At 32.4% G+C, this 21,423-nt stretch overlaps 3 protein-coding genes across 4 annotated transcripts; all 3 read right to left on the bottom strand.

The window, feature by feature from the left end:
- Positions 1-2,044: 2,044 nt before the first annotated feature.
- On the bottom strand, positions 2,045-10,743 carry LOC111415256 (esterase B1-like). The gene is made up of 7 exons (XM_023046838.2): positions 10,498-10,743; positions 10,306-10,443; positions 3,562-3,712; positions 3,116-3,504; positions 2,726-3,058; positions 2,502-2,649; positions 2,045-2,447 (listed from the first exon to the last, which is right to left on the bottom strand). The coding sequence occupies exons 1-7, from the start codon at positions 10,627-10,629 to the stop codon at positions 2,128-2,130; spliced, it is 1,611 nt and encodes a 536-aa protein (XP_022902606.2). The 5' UTR covers positions 10,630-10,743; the 3' UTR covers positions 2,045-2,127.
- Positions 10,744-10,871: 128 nt separating this feature from the next.
- LOC111415258 (esterase B1-like) lies at positions 10,872-13,374 on the bottom strand. 2 transcript variants are annotated; one of them, XM_023046840.2, is made up of 7 exons: positions 13,160-13,374; positions 12,681-12,889; positions 12,479-12,616; positions 11,884-12,414; positions 11,481-11,825; positions 11,290-11,431; positions 10,872-11,240 (listed from the first exon to the last, which is right to left on the bottom strand). In XM_023046840.2, exons 2-7 carry the CDS (start codon positions 12,813-12,815, stop codon positions 10,924-10,926), a joined length of 1,608 nt encoding a protein of 535 aa, XP_022902608.2. In that variant the 5' UTR covers positions 12,816-12,889; positions 13,160-13,374; the 3' UTR covers positions 10,872-10,923. The 2 variants fall into 2 exon arrangements, with proteins under 2 accessions (XP_022902608.2, XP_022902609.2); XM_023046841.2 differs by having other exon boundaries at positions 13,182-13,374.
- Positions 13,375-18,170: 4,796 nt separating this feature from the next.
- Positions 18,171-20,143, bottom strand: LOC111415253 (juvenile hormone acid O-methyltransferase-like). Its single transcript, XM_023046834.2, has 3 exons — positions 18,772-20,143; positions 18,430-18,716; positions 18,171-18,371 (listed from the first exon to the last, which is right to left on the bottom strand). Exons 1-3 carry the CDS (start codon positions 19,146-19,148, stop codon positions 18,193-18,195), a joined length of 843 nt encoding a protein of 280 aa, XP_022902602.2. The 5' UTR covers positions 19,149-20,143; the 3' UTR covers positions 18,171-18,192.
- Between the last annotated feature and the right edge of the window lie 1,280 nt (positions 20,144-21,423).

The following is a 21,423-nucleotide window of genomic DNA, read 5'->3' as shown; positions in this document are numbered from 1 at the left end:
TTGTTTATTAAATAAATCAAAGTAAAGTTACTGTAGAAACAAATATAACAATGGGTAAAATCCCTGTCCTATCAGTATTATGGTCACTTAATTTTTTTATAAATAAATATCATATATTAACTGTCATTTTTTCGAAGACAGCTGAATATCGACATAGGGTATGCTTCATGAAAAATACTCATAATTTACCATAGAATCCATAAATGCAACAAAAAATGGCGGTTCCTATTTAAGAAGTGTCCGGAAATGACGTGTACAACGCAAAACCACATGTACCTTGACCAAAAATATGATGATTTAACTCAACTTATCTATATACAAAATTGCTTAGTTTAGCCAGAGTTTAGCTAGAGGGCTTTAAAAATAATGTTTTTTAAATTTTTTTTTAAATAAGTTGAAAAATTCTCGATGGATTTTATTCATTTTTTGGTCATGCGTTTGTATCAGTAGACTACAGCTCTTTGTGGAATAAACTCTAATTTCGAAAACTATAGGGTGTTTAAAAACTTTGCAACAATAAATTATGCATCCATATCTTTTTAACCCCCTGTATAAACACTACAATTTTTTTTCTTACTTCAATTTAGAAATTATTTTCTCTATTACAAAATTTCAGTTGGGTGAACCATAAAAATTATTTTGTAAATCCTCACAAGCGCGAATGATTGATGCAAGGTAACTAAAAACCTGTTTTTTTAATAGTTGGCTAGGTATAATTAATTTTAAAAACAAAAACAATTTGTCACTTAAACTTGACAGCGGTAGTCGTATTTTTCGTTTTGCGTTTTATCTTTGATTCTTCATGAATTTTCAAGGCCTTCTACCGACTAAACTAAGCAATTTTACAGGTAATTCAAATTCGATCATTGGGATCTCAGAAACCATAAGAGATACAGAAATGGTTAATTGGGAGCTAAGTTGCGTATCTTAGAGCTCATCATTTTTCAACTAAGTTTTTGGATCTAGCCGTTTTAGTTTTTAAAATATGGCCGATAAACAAAAAAATGATTTTTTCGTTTTTTGCCTATAACTTCTTTATTTTTCGTGAATCTGAAAAAACATTCTTAAGGTAACTTTTTATGTAAAATGTCATGAGTGTCATGACACAACTAGAAATTTTCTCCGACGTTTCGTTTTCGTGAAACTATCATCAGGATAATTTTTTCTTATGAACGCCATATTTGATTTTCACACCAAATAATAGGATAATTGATTCTGATTTTTATGATATGTCACACAATGTATTTCATTTAAAAAACATTGAATTATTCAAAAAAAAAAATCCTGATGATAGTTTCACGAAAACGAAACGTCGGAGAAAATTTCTAGTTGTGTCATGACATTTTTCTTAAAAAGTTGCCTTAAGAATGTTTTTTCAGATTCACGAAAAAACTAAAAGTTAGGAAGTTATAGGCAAAAAACGAAAAAGTCATGGTTTTCTTTTTCGGCCAAAAGTAAGTTTTCAACTAACTTTCATCCAAAAACTTAGTTGAAAATGATGAACTCTAAGATACGCAACTTTGCCCCCATTTAACCATTTTTGTATCTCTTATGGTTTCTGAGATCCCAATGGTGGGGGTCGAATTTGAATTACCCTGTATAGATAAGTTTAGTTAAATCATCATATTTTTGGTTAAGGTACTTGTGGTCTTCCGTTGTACACGTCATTTCCGGGCACCTGTATACACAGGTACACACAGCCATTTTTTCGAAGTCAGCTGAATATCGACATACACCTGTCGATATTGCTGAATAACAATTAAAGCTAGAACTAATACTAGACCTAGAACTAGAAAGTTTCGGGTTACATCATTATGTTAAACTATGACAATATAAATGCAATTAAAAAAAGGGTAGTGTAATACGTTAGAATTGTTAACGGAATGAAAAGCTCATGAAAATCGATGGATTAAGTCGTATGTCGGTATATTGGTAGATGTTCGGGCAGACTCGAAATACTGATTATGTCTGGTGGCATCAATGTTTATTAATATCTTAACCAAAGCTAATCGGTCATTTTGGACAATAAAAATAAATAATAAAGTAAAAGTTAACAAATTTATAATAAATATCACAAATTTAAAAAGTATTATAAAATGATTTAAAGTTGGGTTGTATTGAGATTTTTTATAATTTATGTTTTGCGTATAAAGGATCTAATTTATAGATGTCATCCCAAAATATCATAGATGTTTCGTCAGGATTTTTTCCAGGTACCAATCTGTCGTTTTGTATATCCACAAAGTTAAATTCGTCTTTTTGAATAGGTTTCCAGTCGATTTGAGTGACAGGATCAGTTTTAGACAAAACAGGTTTCCCGAATTTTATGAAATTTCCCCAAAGTTTTGTTATTTTTCGAACTGCAACATCTTCCACACTTCCTGGTGATATTTCTGGGGTGAACATAGTTTTAAATAGATAACAGGTATCATCGGTATGAGAGGCTCCTAAAATTCGTTTCATTTTCATTAATTAATTCTGATGATTTTTTTTCAGTTTACCGTTTGCTTTAAACTTTCTGGCAAGTTTATACAAATTTAATTTAGCATCAATAGAAAATCTATAAAAATAAATAGGGTGGTTTAAATTGTCTACCATATGTCTTGCTATTCTATAAACTGGGTAAGAAAAGAATAATCCAGAACCCATCTAAAACAAAAATATGTATACATTAATTCAAATTAAAGAATTATAATTGTATCTACAACTTTTAGAGATTTCTTACTTTCATATACTTATCTTTATGTTCAATCGTAGCTGGTGAATCTTTAAAGAAAAACTGTTGTATTTTTGCGGCTATCATTTTAGATGCTTCACTGCCTTTTGGAAGTTGCAAAGTATGAGGAACCATCTTTTCAAAATCATCAATTAAGACTGTCATCCCTTTTATTAAGAAGTCGGCGTACAACCCTTCATTTGAAGTATATCCCATTAACAATGGAACTTTATTATAATCTCCTCTTAAAATTTTTAACAACGGTGGTTCCGTAATAACTGCTCCAGGATTTGGTTTTTCAATAACAGGATTATAACACATAATATTATCACCATACATATCCTAAAATAAAATGTTGATGTTATTATTTCAACTTTGTATCATTTTATTTTAACCTACGTTTCTTAATATTCTAATTTTTTGACTAGCTCTTAACAATTTCTCAACTTCAACTCCTCTTAGAAACTCTAAAATTTCTTTTTCAGATTCACTTTTTAGTCCCAACCTTTCCGCAAGTTCTTTAGCGCCTTCCCTTTTACCAAGGGCCCAATTTTGCAAAGCACAAGCACTTTGCATAATCGCTTTATGAAAAAGTCCTTTCGCTAACGGAGAGAGCATCATGAAATTTACCATTATAGCACCTGCACTTTGACCGGCTATTGTAATATTAGAATCATCACCACCGAAGTTTCGTATATTTTTATGAACCCATTTCAGACCCATTAAAACGTCTTTAACTCCTGCATTTCCCGGAACTTCTAAAGATGTGTCTTCCAAACATAAAAATCCTAAATTAAGAGTGTTGAATTAGATTTATTGGAAGGGTAATGAAAAAAAAGTTGTACCTAAGGGTCCTAATCTGTATGTTAAGGTAACTATAACAATATTTTGGGTTATTAAGAATTCTGGTCCGAAAACATCAGGATTTCCCGATCCGGTTACAAATGCACCACCGTGTATCCACACAAAAACTGGCTTTTTTGCTTCTGCATTTAACTAAAAATGATTAAAAAAGAATGTATTATTTATATGTTAAGTTAAAATTATATTTTTTTAATTACATTAATTTTATAAGTACACAAAGGATATGTAGTTATACCTTTAATAATTGAGTGTTAGCAACAGAATAGTATTCGAGGGCATATTTAATTCGCTACAATTAGAACTGTCATAGTAGGTATCGTTTAGTATTGCTATTCTTCCAAGAATACCTGTCACTTTGCCTTTAATATATTTTATGTACTCGACGAACAGTACCGCAAAGGACATCTCAGAGGTTGGATTTAGAGGCTAAAGGACAACTGCACGGAATAAGGGTGCATAGAGGAGAATTTGGGAGGACAGAACATGCACAGATGATGATGGTAATGGTCATGGATTTAGCTGTTCCCCTGTTATCACAGACGGTCCCGCGCCCGGATGAAGGAAGGTAGTTTGTGGTTTGAGCTAGCAATCTGTCCAGTGTAAAATCCAATAGATATGCAAGGAATTGTTGATCATGTTTAGGAACACGGACAGATCTTATGGCAACATGACAGGGCGAGAAGAAGGAGTAAATGTCGTTGGAAATCTAAAATACTATAAATTATAAATATAAACCTCCACAGGGCTGTAAAAAATAGCATAAAATTGATTAGGTACTAAAACTAGCTACTGTTATACACCGGAAAATACACAACACAAAGGGCTCAGGTTGGTGTTTTTTACAAACGTCCATTACTCCGAGAAATAATGTTAGCCTAGGATAGTTTTATTTATAAATGTCAATTACCTCGGGGAAAGAACGTTGTGTAAGGTTAGTTTTGTTAACTTAATGAGCACAGAACGAACGGCGAATTAGTAATATATTTTATCTACATTATTCCACAGTTCTGACACGACCTACTAATCAAAAAATAAAATATAACAGAAATGACAGCTTTCTTATATTGAGGTTATGTCTGAAATGTCTATCAAGTTTTTTTTTTTTTTTTTGATTTTTTTCTTTCAAAATTAAATATTTGTATATAAAGTATAGTATTCAACTTGCGTATAATGGCGGCTGTTGCCCATGAAGATGAAGTTGCATGTAATCTGAGTGGGTAATAGCCGCCATTATACGCTTATTGAATAATATACTATTATCTACGACTGCTTGGATAAGTCATCATTACCACACTCATTTGAGGTGATTTGAGTTACGTAATAAAGTTCATTGCCTGGTTTCATTAAGTAACGCATTTTTAGCCCAATCAGAACAGACTTAATTTATTGAAATGAGCAACAATACAAAAGAAAAAGTGCTACCTATTTACAGAGAAACAATACTATTTATTACAAACATTAATTGTTATGTTTTTACATTTTGAAATAGTTATTCCAGATGAGTAAACATGTTATTGAAACTGACATTAATTCAAAATTGTCAACAATCATTTCAAAATATTTTTATAAATGTTAAAATTGACCTTTTTAAAGAAATTAATTTTTAAGTAATTTTTAGCAGTCGTAGATAAAATGTTGTATATCACACGTGGGCTAGAGCATAATTACAGTAGTCGTGTGATTACACGTCTCAGTCTACGATCTCGTCGTAGAATTCTCTATACTCGTACAGTAATTATGTTTCTAGCCCACTTGTAATATAAATAACTATTACAGACATAAAGACTTCCAAAACAAAAGGTGTGGTTGGAAATCTCGAAATGAGAACATTGCATCGATTAGAGAAATGACGTTACGTGGCCAGATTAGAAGTGCTAACACGAGAATAACTAGATATCAAGGATGTTATTAGATTCACAAGATCAAGACTAGGATACTGGAGAGGTTATGTTGATGAGAATGGAGGACGATGGATGGGCTATGTGGGTAAAGAATGAAAAGCCCACATCGAATAGACCTTCTGGCACACTATCTGAGAGATGGCATGAAACATGGACCAGCATCTCAAGAGACATAATAATTTATAACAGAAAACACGATACTGTCTTAATAAAAGATGAATAAGATTGATATATATATAGATTTGAATTAATGTCAGTTTCAATAACATGTTTACTCATCTGGAATAACTGTTTCAAAATGTAAAAACATAACAATTAATGTTTGTAATAAATAGTATTGTTTCTCTGTAAATAGGTAGCACTTTTTCTTTTGTATTGTTGCTCATTTCAATAAATTACTCAAAACCTCATCAAATTAGATTCAATTAAAAAATAATTATCTTTTAGTTAGATTCATCTGAAATCACAAAATCATAATTGTCAATGTCCCATCTAATGTACCTTAAAAGGCAAGTAGATGATGGAGCTGGAGAGCTTGAATATTTGGAAAGGATATATGCAAACGGAAAATAATGTTGAATGCATTGGTGAGGAGTGTAACAATGTATGGTGGAGAAGATCTAGGAGAGCAGGGAGACTATATAGTGAGAGAGGAGTTGAAGCCGGAGAAGATGAGGGTGGAAGTAGGCAGAGGAGCGATTATGGGAGAGTCTTGGAGAAAAATTAAGAGTAAGGTAGAGGTGTATGGACAACAAGAAAGAAGGGAATATTATATCACAGCAGCGTACTCAACAGAGACGATACAAAGAAGGAGGAGAGAAGAGTCAACACTACGGAAGGAGTTGGAGGGTAGTATAAAGATAAGTACAATAATATAAGTAACAAGTACAAAGGTTTAATGACGGAGAAAATTCCGGTGTGTTTGATGGAGGAGATTAGAAGGAAGGGAAAAAAGGATGAATGCGCGATTTAGGTGCGGGAATGAAGAGAAGGAGAATAAATATTGGGCAGAGGATGAGGGGAGGATGGTGAGGATGATTGGGAGACAATTAATCAATTTAATCATATACTGAGGTGTGACTATTAGAGGGAGAATGGTATGGAGTGGGAGCGCATACTGGATGGAGGGAGGAGAGGAAATTATGTGGGAGAGGAAAAGAAGGAGGCATTACTGACTTAACTAAACAAGACCAAAAAGTTCTTCTTTGAAAAGTTATTTTTTGTAAAACCGTTTGAGTTAAACAAATAAGCTAGAAGGCGTTATCTGCAGTGATAACATATTTTAGTGATTATTGAAAAAAGTTAAATGGAACGGTACTATTTATTTGACAGATCAATAGTCGCCATAAAATTTGCTAAATTTGAGTGAAAACCATATCTCGATAGTTCCTCGAATTATAGAAGAAAATGTTAAAAATTCGTAATCGGATCAAGTTGCTTTGGCAAACATATCACAGAGCACAAAAATGTTATTACCTACAGACTTCAAGTTATCCAAGTTTAGGACTACTATAAAACTACTTTTGAAGCGCGTTTAAAGACCAACGGGATAACGAAACATAAACAATGACAACAAAACAAAATTGTAGAATTGTTCAAATTTTAGCCAAAAATAGCTCACAAATGTTCGAAATGTCTTCCATCAATTTCGATACATTTATTTAATTTAGTTTCGGTAGAAGAAAATCGCCGCTTAAGTTTCAGCCCTGGACATCGATAGATGGATCCGGCGAACACATTGCTTATGGAAATAGACTTCTACTTCTAATAACCTCATGCAGATATTACTCATCTAAATGCTGACATACATTTCAGTCATAATGCGCCAGAAAGCCATCAAATTGGAATCACATGATCCTTCTTGTTTCCAAGAAGACGTTTTTTAAAAGGGGCAAAGGAAAACGTTTAAAAATTCCAAAAACAGTTCTCCGTTAAGAGTCCTTTCACAGTTCAAATTCATAAGACCCCTTCATACGTTCAAACTCCAGCGATTTTGATGCTCTATCTGCCACGTCCAATGTAGGTTCCGCTTGAACCAATAATGCATAATGCAATAATGCAGCCATGACAACAGTTTAGTCTGGTATCAGAATCGGTATCTGTTAACCCTAGGATGCATAAACCCGGCGAGATTTTAATTACTCATAATTTTCGTAAAATAATTTCAATCGGCTTGAGCATTTAGATATGCTCTAAACACATCTTTATTCAATACGCACTTGATTCGAAAACTTTCAAGTGTAATTAGCAATCGAAAAAAAAATCGTTTCCATTAGCACCCCGTATTTGCAATAACCGTCCTCCGAAGCCCGTGTACTACTAGTTACTATAGAACAAGTTTCAACTTGTTCATTACAGGTTGAGGGTTATTATAATTTTTCAAACAGTGCTGCTCGAAATTGTGCGTGTCTGTGCAAGTTAAAACGTGCATTACTGTTGGATGTATAAAAGTAGGTGCAGCTGTTTTTCATTCAGTTGGAATAGAAGTAGGATTGAGTGAACTTGTGAGATACATATGATAATGACGTCAAAAAGGAATGTGAAAAGCGTGAGATTTGGTGAACGGTTATGACGAAATTCATCACCTTCTGAAGAAAGTGATGTGTCAGAAGCAGAAAATGATGACACAGAAGATAGAAATTTCGAATTGGTTCCTGACGAGTATTCTGGCTCCAGTTCTGATCATGGTGACGATAATTCTGAGGATGATGTTGATGATATTGGTAAGCCTTCAACGAGCGGTTACATTGTTCCAAGTGGTCTGGTATGAGTTTGGAACCTCCAGCAAAAAATAAAATTCAACCACACAACATTATTCGACGTGCGCCAGGACTAGCAAGGAAACATATGGCTGCAACACCAACAGAAGCGTTTCAGTTATTTGTAACTCCAGTTATTGTACAAGAAATTGTGAACTGTACTAATTTAGAGGGCAAACGCGTTTATGTAGCAAAAGGAAAACCGTGGAAAGATGTAACTGTTGATGAATTTCTTGCATTCTGTGGTTTATTTATACATGCGGGAGTTGATAGAAGCTGGGATGTTCATGCGATAGAATTATTTTGTGATGAATTTGCCAATCCTGTATACCGAGCCACAATGTCCATATTTCGCTTTGAAGAAATACGAAGATTCGTCAGATTTGACGACAAGAGAAACCGGAATGCGCGTTTGGAAACCGATAACTTAGCAATGGTGTCCTACATTTGGGATTTATTCATTCAGCAATGCAAAACCTGCGTCATACCTGATACTAATGTAACTATTGATGAACAACTCGTTGGGTTTAGAGGTAGATGCGCATTCGTTCAATATATGCCAAGTAAACCGGCAAAATATGGACTTAAAATATTTTGGATGTGTCAATCTACGTCTGGTTATGCTTTGGATTGTTTAGTTTATGTTGGTCGCCAGCCCGGAGAACCTCCACATAAAAACCTGGGGCTTGAAGTAGTACAAACTCTCGTGCGTGGCATTTATAATTCTGGTCGCAATCTCACGATAGACAATTTCATGTTGCACTCAATGCAACATAGCCTGACATAAGCCTAACATAGCCTACATCCAAACTACAACATAGGAGTGACTCACAAACGCAGAATGTTTTTGAAAGATTTAGCGAAGGAACTAGTGATACCACATATGCAGAGAAGATCTACTAACCCTAACCTACGGCGTACTGTCCGGGAGTGTATGAGCAGATTTATTGATATATGTGGTCCGCCAGCCGCTCACACAAGTGCAACAATTAAGAGAAAAAGATGCTCAGTATGTCCCGCAAGTATTGATCGTAAAAGCACAATGATATGTATTACTTGTAAAAATAATATCTGTAATGAGCATAGTATTAGAATGTGCACTAAATGCTTCTCTAATCCCTAAAAACAATAAACAATAATGTTTTTTTAACAATTATTTCGCTTTCATATTTAACCTCACGTTTGTAACGTACATATGTATAAATAAATAAAGTTTTACTTCAATAACTTTGTTTCTGTTCTGACTACACGTGATTTTATATAACGGGTCTCAGAAGCCCGGATTACGTAAATGACGATATTTTATTGGTTAAGTATCCTAGGGTTAAGGCCTGATGTAAAACAATGTGGTTGAGATTCACATTATTCTCTTGAAGAATCTTGTAGACAATTGTTTTCGCGACTTTAAAGAGATGTCTTATTGTTATATTTGTTATGTGATTTGTTTTTCTCCATAAGATAATTGATTCCGATTAAAGGCATTCGAGTTTGTAATATTTCCTTAAAGATCAGAAATATATGTAATTGCTGCAGATAACGCCCTCTAGCTTGTTTGTCTTAAACCAAACGTCTCACTGAAATAACTTTTAAATGAACATAAAATACTCTTTCAAACAAGACGAAAACTATTCCAATCTTTTGAATGGTTCAGAAGATATTAAAATGTAAATATTTGAAAAGTACTGGCCTCCCTTATTATGACAGATATGAGAAATGTCGCAAAACAAAAACGATGCCGTATTATCTAAGCTGTCAAATGATGTCAAACTCATCATCTAACTTTTCGAGATAGCGGGAATGTTATATTTCTTTATGGTAGTTACTATATAACCCCTAGCGGTCGGATTACGATCTTCAAAATAATTTCCAGATATTTCCCTTGCCCTCTTTGTCAATAATAATTTTTGTCCAAACCTCTAGGCCCTAATTCTTATCATTGTCGAGATACAGCCGCTTCGTACCCGTATCGGGACACCGGTATATTATGTATTGTAGCTATTGTGTTTTAATGGTATACTGAAAGTGACATTAAAGGAATAGTTATGGTACCTTTCCAAATTTTTACCTCTTTAGTATAAACATTTAAATGTAAACAATCCTCAGATCCTGTAAATTTCATAGTAAATATATGCCTTGAAAAGCATCCATCCTTAACTTCAGTGCAATCTTTAACTCCTGTCCAATTTTCAATATCTACGGGTGCCTAAAAATTACACATTATTTAAAACAAATTTTAATTTATTTTTAATATATTTACTTTAAATCTAAGTTCACCAATCGGAGGTTTTCCGTATGGAATTCCATAGAAACAGTAAAATAATTCTTCGTCGTAATCCAAAGATGTTGTTCCTTTAACTAAACCGTGTTGTGTTCGAACAATTGTATTCATGTCGATCTTTAGTCGCGACGATTTTAATACGATTTGAGGAGAAATAACGAGATTTTAAGCTGTTGAACATTTTTTTTGTATTAAGTGTTTTATCTTATGTTTACGATTCATCGTAAAACGATGGATCTAAAACGTTGTGTAATTTTTGGACTTTGAAGTTGTTAAGTGATGATAATGCAATTAGATAAAAAATTACTTCAATTAAATTGAATGAAAAAATCAATGTATGAAAAAAAAACAAATTTCGCCAATTCATTTTATTTAATGTTCAATGATTGACAATTAATTTTTTTATCACAATTTTGAATTAGTTTCGCAGATTTCTTGAATATTATTCCAAAATTCCATTCTTTCTTTTTCAGGATTAACATATGTTTTTAATTCTGGTCCAATATCTAAATAATTTATTTGGTTATTTTCAACCGGTTTCCAGTTAATATCATTGATGTATTCATCTTTTTCTGTAGGGTTTGGATTTCCCGTTTTTGCAAACGTTGCCCAGAGCTTTGTCATCCTCTTAATTGTTTTGTATTCCATGCTGTCAAGTTCTAAATCTTCTGGTGTTAAGAAAAGTTTGAATAAGTAACCAATTTCATCAGCATGGGCAGCTCCTAAAAATTAATTATTACTATAAACACGGTCGTTCTTAGATTAATTTACCTGGTAGTGTTATCCCCATAAATGTTTTATATAAATTTAATAAACCATCAACTGAAAATTTATATAAATATACGGGGTGATATTTAGAGTGGTACCTCGCACTTTGGTAAATACCATGAACGAAAAATAAATCGGTTTGCATCTAAAATCTGTTTCTACAAAGTATTTAAAAACATAAGAACAACACCTACCAAAAAGAATTTTTCTTTATTTTCTTCGGTTGGTTCTTCATTTTTATAATAAAATTCTTTAATTTTCTTAGCTATTCCCCTAGATTTATCAGTTCCCAATTGAATATTAAAGGTATTGGGGATAGCTTCTTCAAAATTATTTACTAAAGTACTTTTTCCATGTCGCATTTCAACCATCTGATAAAAAAATCCTTCCATAGACGTGAACCCAAGCATAAAAGGTACTTTGTTGAAAGTACCTTTTTTAATTATATCTAAGGGATGTTCAGTTATAAAATTAACCTGATTTTTATAAGGTTTTTCAATAATTGGACCTAAAGCTCTCATTACATGGGATTTATAATCCTATAAATCAAAAAGATCACAAATAATTTTAATTTCTCCATTCGATATAAACACTTACATCCGGTATTTGTTCTTGTGCTTCAAAAAGTTTTTCAACAGGTAACTCTTGGAAATATTTAAAAAGTTCCTGATCGGTTTTAAAAGGTAACCCGAGAATTTCAGCTAAAATATACAAAGGATTTCTAGAAACTGCCCAAGGAACTAAACAACATCCACTCTGAGCTATGGCTTTATGAAATAACCCTTTAGCCATTGGTGATAACATTAAATAATGTATTGAAGTGCCCCCAGCACTTTCCCCGAAGATTGTTACGTTGTTTGGATCACCACCGAAATTTTTTATGTTGTCTTGAACCCATTGTAATGCTAAAACTTGATCTTTTAATCCGGCATTTCCTGGTACTTCCAAAGTTGGGTCATCAAATGTTAAAAATCCAAGAAGACCCAATCTATAATTTATTGTAACTAAGATTACGTTTTCTGTTATTAAAAAATCTGGTCCATAAACGTCCGATTTTGATGATCCGGCTGTATAGGCGCCACCATGAATCCAAACCATAACAGGTTTTAACGATGTTGTTTTGGATTGCTGTAATTTTATAAAAATATTTTTCTTTTATATAAATTTAAATGTTTCTTTTTAATATTTGCACCTCTTGTGTAAAAACATTTAATGTTAAACAATCTTCAGAACCGGCTAAAGTTTGGTAGATAAGATCTTTGGAATAACATCCTGGATTGTCTTCTATACAGTCTTTTATGCCTGACCATTTTTCAGCTGGTAAAGGAGCCTAATCACCAAAACATTTTTTAAATTAATTAATATAAACATTTGATTCGATTTTATTTAGTTACCTTAAATCTTAAATTTCCCAACGGAGGTTTCGCGTATGGTATTCCAAGAAACGCGCGGAATTTAATACCTTTAAATCCCTCAACTAATTTTCCACGAATTTTACCTTGTTGAACGTTTACTATTAGATCACTCATGATGTTGTCTTATTCAGATTATTACTGGTTTGTAGTTGTTGAAATTATTGTGATGTTAGATAAAAAATGATAATCTGTAAGCAATTTAAAACATTATCTTTGAAGGTTTCGTAATCATAGATAGTGGTAAAGTAGATGTCGTAATTTTAGTCTCGGTTCAAATTCCTACTGGAATGTTAATAGGCGATCTTATGAAATTTTTTTTAATGGAATAAATAAAATTTTTTTCTTTAAATTTCAAAAAGGATAGTATCAAATACTTTTATAAGTAATTGTTCTTTTAATAGGACATTCTGGATATTGCTTTATTAAAATATAAAATAAAAAAGTTCAAATATATTTACTTCTACAAACACATTTTCGTACCGTATACTATTTTATAAACACTATCTATTTATAAGCTTATTTTAGATACCATCCCACGTCGAACTGTCATTTATTAGTAGAAAACTTAATTGAAACTTTATTTTATTTTTCTTTATATTTAGCCGAATTAAACACAAAAATTGAATAAAACTTTATTCGTTCGCGTTTGTAATATCACAGTCACGAAGTCGTATACTTTATTTAAAGTAGCACGTTCAATATTTGTATTAAAGTAAACGCAGTCTTGGTTGCCTATCTATCAGATCAATTAAATCTAACAAAAAATCTATTCATTTTTATCTGGACTTATATCAATGTTGTTTCTTTTCAGAGCTTCTCTTTGACTTTTTTATTGTGATTTTTCTTTTCTATTCTTTTTTAGATTAACTTATGTCGCCTTATGTCTAATCGCCTTTTAGGTGCATTTTTAGTCCTTTTCCTAACGTTCTATTTCCTTATTATTGCCATAAATGTGTTTTTCTCATTTATTTCGGGTTATATAACGAAGGGGTAGATACTATTTCTATTGATGTCTTATAGACCTGTCGGAGAATTTACTGTCTATTGTTGTGTAGGCAACTACATTAACAGGTAGGTTAGCTCTAATATAATTTATTTTTTCATCAGAACAAAGAACAGCTGCACAACTATGTACAGGTGTCCCAATTTCGATGTCCGCATAGGCTATCTCCGAAACTAAAAGAGATAGAAAAAAAGTAGCTTACATGTCATGAACTCGATTCTCGAGAAAATGCTAATAGCGAAAACTCCGAACAGCTATCGTCTTTTGTTTTCGCCCTATCGGCAAAAAGTGAAAATTTTGCGAAAACGACAATCGCGAATATCTCACTTATTATCAAAGATGGAGTATTATAAATAAAACATTAACCGTATAATGCTCTGATGCGGAAGATACCGGACATCCTGTATACGTATAAGATGGAGTATTATAAATAAAACATTATATGGACAACTTTTACTAAGAATTCAGTGGCGTACGTAGAATTTTTTCCCATCTTTTATTTTCGAGATTTTAGACGTAACTTTATTTTTTTAAATAGAAACCATAGTTGGCTATGACCTAAAATAATTTGTTATTTTCTTCTGATAACAAATATATATAGTTTGTCGGGTATATTTCTTATAGTTATTGAATAATTAATAAAAATTCATTTCATTTTAATAGCGGACAACTTTGGTTCACCGAAAAAGTTTATTTCTCTTCCCGTGTCGAATCTATTGGTAAGTACACGTGAGAAACGTGTTTTGATCGGCGCGGCGCGGCGGTCCGGCCGAGGGTTGGGCCGATTACCTTAATCTGATTTACGATTTGCCATTGGACGTCGAAAAATAGTTCCCGTGCGGTTATTATAAATATTTCGAAAAAAATTTATTAGAAAGATCGCTTCAGAATAATGTATCCTACAACCGTATAATGCTCTGATGCGGAAGATACCGGACAGCCTGTATAAGGCAAATATAAGGATTCTCGTAATAAAAATGACCAGTGAAATGGTTCAGAATCAGACAAATTACATATAATTACCAGATTTTAACATAGCTTATTACAGTTTTAATAGAAAATAGGAGATTTGATAATTGTCGACATAATTTCGAGTTATGTCGACTGTCGTTTAGTTTGGTGAGGCATTTAAATTGAGACGACCTTATAACTCATAAACTATCATTTGTATAGAGAAATGTTTCAAATAAAACTTTCATCATATGAAGGGGGAAAATATTCTATATGGTTTTCATTGCATTTTAGAAACCCCATCTATGTATTTCAAGTGTTAACTAAGTTTTTTTAAATGGATACATATATTTTTTCATCACTATGCGATTTTCCGTGACAAAGTAGATAACTTTTAATTGAAACATTTTTTTTATTTAATGAATATTTCGCATTATAAAAATTCACAATACACCTAGAAAACACCACAATTAACATCAAGTAGGCTGGAAATATTGAGGCGGCAATAACAGGTGGCAGTTGTTTTAATACCCATATCTGTCAAAATTTGCTCTAGCAATATATTCATTAGTTACGTTTCAATAAGTAAGCATGGAAAGGCATACGATTGATGAAAAAAATTAAATGTTTTTCGTTTATGGAGAAGCAACCAGAGATCAATGTTGTATACTTATTTAACTATACTTATACCTACCTGTGCTTGTTCTCCATGACAAAATAAACAACTTTTATTCCAAACATTATTTATTTAGCGTGTATTTGTGGATAAAAATGTCAAATAATTACTTCAAACAAACACGCACAACAAATAAGCTTCACTTTACAATAAAATTCTATGTTTCTAAATTCTCCTCGAGAAATAGCACGAGAAGAAATATGTGGATTATTACGATCGTTGATTATAAACGTTGATTGATGGATGATGATAATACATCACACAATGTGGTTTGCGTGAGCCGAATTTTTCTCTGTTGAAACTCTCCAGCCCTACCTAATTGTTTCATAATACGTTAAAATTATGCACGGGATGGGATGTTTCGGGAATTTCGGGCAACATTAATAACTCTGGCTACTTCTCGAATCTTAATTAATGAAACGTAACGAATGAATTTGTAGCTAAGGGTTAGCTAAACTAAATTTATAGCCGCCTTTATGTTTTCAGTCTACTTGATGTTAGTTGTGGTGTTTCTTGATCGCAGTTTAAATTTTTGTATATATGTAGCTTCACGTGGTTGTGAATTCCATCAAAGCACTTAGGCCCCAGCACACAGTGGTCCGGCTGGCAAGAAACCCGATCAAAAATATTATTTTGCTGTTAGCAATTAGAGAGCAATTAAAGAGAAATGTTGTGACAAAATTTGAATTAAATGCGTCAACCCGAAGTAGTAAGTAAAGTACTACTTCCGTAGTACTACTTCGAGTAGTACTTTACTTAAATTCATACTCATTTTCTTTTCATATAAATTAGGACTTCAACGAAGAATACTACTATAAAACTTTGTGCAAGACATTAGACATACGTATATTATTTCACATTTTTTCGTGAAATTACGTGACCAGAAATTCCTAAACGTATATTTAAATTGTTTTATAGAGGAACTATATAGTAGCGAAGAATTTGGTATTTGCCAAATCGATATACGGTAAAGGGGCCTATATTTTGAGAGTAGTAGCGTTATATAACTTCCACTTCTACCGAAAACGACTGCTTTAGTAGTTAGATACATTAATTCTAAGGAAGTTATACGCGAAAGTTTTTTGTATCGTTTACAATTTTCAAGAAAACAAGTTTGAAAAATCAAATCTACTTGTGTTTGATATGCTGTATCATCTTCGTCTTTAATGTAAATAATATTAATAATAAATACAATGTACATAATTATCGAATGGAAGTAACGTTGAAAATATATAAAAATGTAGCAGAATTGTACAAGTCTAGTAAAATCTACTAAAATTTAAAATTTAGAAAATTTGCAATAATTTGGTAAGATTTAGTATTTTCCAAAATTTTACTTCCGGTAATACCGGAAATGGATGCAAGCTTCTTTATTTTAAAGAAATACCAATATTATATTAGTTGGTTAGATAGCTTAATTTTACGTAAATTTTACTAAAAATGTTTTAATAACTATTCGACAATAATTTTACAGAGATACTGGAGCTGTATCCCTGTAAAATTATTCATTGCTGTTAATTGAAGTGATATTAGAGCCCGTAATTCGTAAGTTTAAATCCTTCTCGTAGTAGAATTTTCTCATGATGACAATAATTCATTTTTATAATATCTCATATACTATACATGTAATATTATTTTATAGTTTTTATATCATATAAAATATAATCTTTAAGCTTCAATTTATTTTACATATCATATCAAGATTCTAAAAAATAGAGTTGATATCAATTTTTGAAAATTTCGTGTTAATTTTGGTTTATAAATTTGACAATATGGGAAGAAAGGTTTCTATTTTAAATTTCTCTCTTCCAGTCAGTTGGACTGACGGCGCAGAGCCATCAAAAAAACTCTGGCGAGAAATTCTGCGTTTTGTTTTTTGAGATAGGTCCTTTGAGGTAGTCAGATTCCGGGTTTCTTTCTTTGGCAGACGATTCGAAGTAATCAAATTTATTCCTGAGGTTAATAATAAAATCATCAAGTGAAGTAAACATATTAGTTGCAACGTCCAGTGCTATTGTTTCTTTCTGAAGATAATTACTTATTTTGTCTATTCTTTCTAATATACAGTTCCAAATTTCCGTTAGTATAATATATTCTAGTTTTTCCATTTTACTGGACAGACTAAGTGCTTCGTCTCTAGTTTCTCGTGCCTGTTCTGTATCTTTTGCGATGGATATCAAAGCTTCTATAACTTGTTCATGACCTTCATGCAAGGCGCTTACTGCATCTGGTTGGGCTGACCATTTGGTTCGTGAAAGACTTTTAACAACTTTTTTTTGAACCTAAATGTTCTGTCAATATATTCCATCGATGAGTAGAGCCCGAAAAAAAGTTGTACACTTTCTGAACCATTTCAAAAAACTTTGTTGCCTCCGATACACACCCAGCAGCATGTACACCTACTAAGTTTAGTGAATGTCCCGCACATGGTACAAAGGTGGCAAATTCACATTTCTCCTTGATTCTTGCTTGTAGACCAGTATACTTCCCCGTGCAACCTTCTTCAGAAACCACTTCGAGCCAGTTTCTGAAGAAGGTTGCGACATGGCATCCGAAACGTCAAACCTTTTATTAAAAGACGCACGGCAAAACCCGAAAGTTTCTAGTGTTAGTTCTAGTTTTAGTTCTAATTTTAGTTTAATTCACACCGGCCGTGAAAGCCTTCGTACTTATATTAAAAACATTTAAGTTACAACATAACATATACATCATATAATGATTCTTAAAAATATAGTCGATATGACTTTTCCTAATCTTCTCTTTAAAAAAAGTTTGGGTTGGGTTATGGATTATTTGTGAATGTTTACATAATGGAGGACAAATAAATAATTTTCTCTAATTACTGAATTAATTTTTACTGTTTAAATGTGTTTAGAGTCATATTTTGTTGCCAACACAGTCAATACATCAAATTTTATTGTATACATTCCATTTTCATAAGTTACATAATCAAGCAATTTGTTTACGTAGTCTTCAAAATATGGTGCTTTCAATTCGTCTGGGATGTGCGAATAAAATGGATTGGTGCTCAAAAAAGTACCTGGATTATAAGAATATGAGTGTAAATTTCTAGTGATAAGAGAAAATCTTTGTCATACTTCTCATAACATCTGTATTCGGATAGTGCAATAATGCATCATGATACAAGTCAATTTTATCAATGATAAAACCAGCTCCTTCTAAAATATTTGTTATTGTTTCTTTTGGTGTTGGACCGTAATCCACGAAGTATAACCGCAAATCTTTTATGTATTTATACCAAGGTTTTGTGTTATCACTTTGTTGAGCGGACAAACATTTATTAGCAAAATTATCTTCGTTTGCTATTACAGAAAAAAATAATTGTCCATTGGGTTTCAACATTTGAAAGACATTTGTAGACCATCTAAAAAATATCTTAAAAATGTTTTAATAAGTTAAATAATAAAACAATAACCTACAAATCAGATCGTTCCACAACATGAAACAAATAAAGCGCAAAGATATGATTAAATCGTTCCTTGTATTTATAACATAGATCCAAGTCGGTTATATCCATTGTTTCAAACGATAAATTCATAAGATTGTTAGTTTCATTCGCTATTTGTATAGCTTCAGGACAAATATCGGCACCAATTAAACAATTAAGATGTTTTTTAACGAATGGATAAAGTATTTCTTTCGTAATTCGTCCGTTTGAACAACCAACTTCTAATATGTCTTCCGAATTCGCCCAATGGAAAAAATCTTTGTAATTCTCAAGAAAACTACGGGCATGATCCACTGCACTCAAATTATTATCCGCGTACAATTTTGAACTAAATAGTACTTTCTCCATCGCGTATCAAAATTAAATGTAAAACAAAATTACAGTTTAATGTTATATAGGTATGTAGTTTAATATTGCAATACCTTTGCAAAACAACTAAATACACTAAGTACATAAATAAATTGTTTAAGATAACAAAAAAGAAATAAGGCTTTACTACGTTATGGTATTAGATTTACACCTCTTTAACAATAAAGTCAATAACTGTCGACAATAAATTTAGAGAGATTAGATACGCGCTTTTCTGTATTTATGACATGGAATTAGTGATTATTCAAACTCTATCTATAATCCTTATTGATTCGGTGAAATTATCGTAATATACAACAAAACAGACAATTATAGCCTTTTTATAGAAGGCACTATAAAAAGTGAGTTTCTACAACCCATTCCTTACACTAAACATGCTTACATTGTAGTTGTTAAACGGCTGCGATTGAGGCTCAATGATTAAGATTATATCAACCTGAAACTAATCATCTCATTGCTGCGCTTTGGTCGTAAGTGGCCTCGACTTTAGTTACAGTAAAAAATGTAGTGGTCGTCATATTGTAACGCATCAGTAGCGAGTGGCCTTGACTTTAAAAGGAGAAGTTGTAGATCTTTAGATTAATTAAGATTATATCAACCCGAAACTAATCATCACATTGCTGCACCTCGGTCGGTGGCTCAGTGATTAAAACAGCCATCACACGATCAATATACAGGGTTATTCACACAAGAACCGACACAGAGCAGGAACATGACAATAAATTAAGATGATTTAACGTAACTTATCTCTATACTAAGTTGTACCCCTGAGGAGTTATAAACTTTCAAAGTTGTGTCTTAAATTTTTAAAACATTGAATATCTTCGTAATACATTACGAAGTATTATGGCTACTGCTCTTTTTATCATATCAACAAATTTGAGTTAAACTTTAAAGTAATTTTTCTCGAAAATTTTCTTATGTAACCAATATTGAACGTAATATTGACTGTACTAAATTCAGAAAAACATCCTCTTTCATATGCCGTAATAAAAATGGGGTAATAAAAAACTCATTTAAAAATGGCGGAAAAAAATTGAAATAAACATTAAAAAATTGCAAAAAATTTAAATGTTTAGACCCGTTTCAGGTATTTTTTCATAAACCGTTTATAATTATTTTATCGCCTAAATCCGTTACTTTACGGACACATTGTATATCATATTTAATAATGTTATTGTTATACAGGATGTCTCACGTAACTGGTTCGTGAGGACGTGTCGAACACTTAATGAGAGATGCCTAACAAACCTAACGCCCATCACAAGGAAAAGTTTCAAAAAGTTGATAATGAATTGCTTAGTTTAGGATATATCGAGACCAGAAGAAATCGCATATTTCTTATGCGATTTATCTTATTATTTTTATATTATTGAAAATATTTTAGATCGAAACTTCCGAATGAACAACCCATGCTACCAAAATTTCAAATCTCTACGAATAGTGGAACCTGAAAAAGCTCTAACGTATTGAGTAATATTACAATTAATATTACAAATATTTTTTTTAGATTAGAGGTACTGAAATGGTTTATTGTGACGAGTTGGAAGAGCCAGAAGTTACTTACCCAGTCGTCTATAGCAACATCAATGCTTGTCAACAGCCAAAGCTAGATGTAGTTGCCAAAAGTTGGACATTCAAGTTAAGTAAACTGAAACATGATCAACGACTTTGGGCAGAAAAAATCATCAACGATATTTTACTTGAAGGTGAGCTCGGTACATTGCATCGTAATGCTGTTTGTAGTAATCATCTGTACCACCAAAATCAGTATTATTCAGTGACACTGTCACCACCGCCTTCTACAGCTGCCAGCAGCAGTACATGATGACAGAAGATACACAGAGCAACATTCAGAATTTTTTTTTTCTTCCGCAAAAGTTTTTTGACTGTATAACATCCTTGACTGCCAGCACAAAACTAAGTAGATCGTCAATAAATATTGGTAGTCTGAGGCAATTACAGTTTGTCAATGTTTATTGGCCATATTGACAATATTTTACTGACAATATATACTGATCGTGTGAAGGCCGCTCAAGATTATATCAACCCGAAACTAATCACATTGCTGCACTTCGGCCGGAAGCGGCATCGGCTTTGGTTGCAGTAAAAAATGTACTGGTCGTCATATTGTAACGTAACGCCTAAGCAACAAGTTGCGTCGGCTTCAAAAGCAGAAGTTGTAGATTTTTAGACTAATTAAGCCGAGGTCGCTTGCGACCGAGGCTCAGTGATTAAAATTATATCAACCTAA

Source organism: Onthophagus taurus, chromosome 7 (genome assembly GCF_036711975.1).
Source record: "Onthophagus taurus isolate NC chromosome 7, IU_Otau_3.0, whole genome shotgun sequence".
Taxonomy (NCBI): Eukaryota; Metazoa; Arthropoda; class Insecta; order Coleoptera; family Scarabaeidae; genus Onthophagus; species Onthophagus taurus.
The sequence above is the reverse complement of the archived record's forward strand: the minus strand, read 5'-3'. Positions and strand labels throughout refer to the sequence as shown.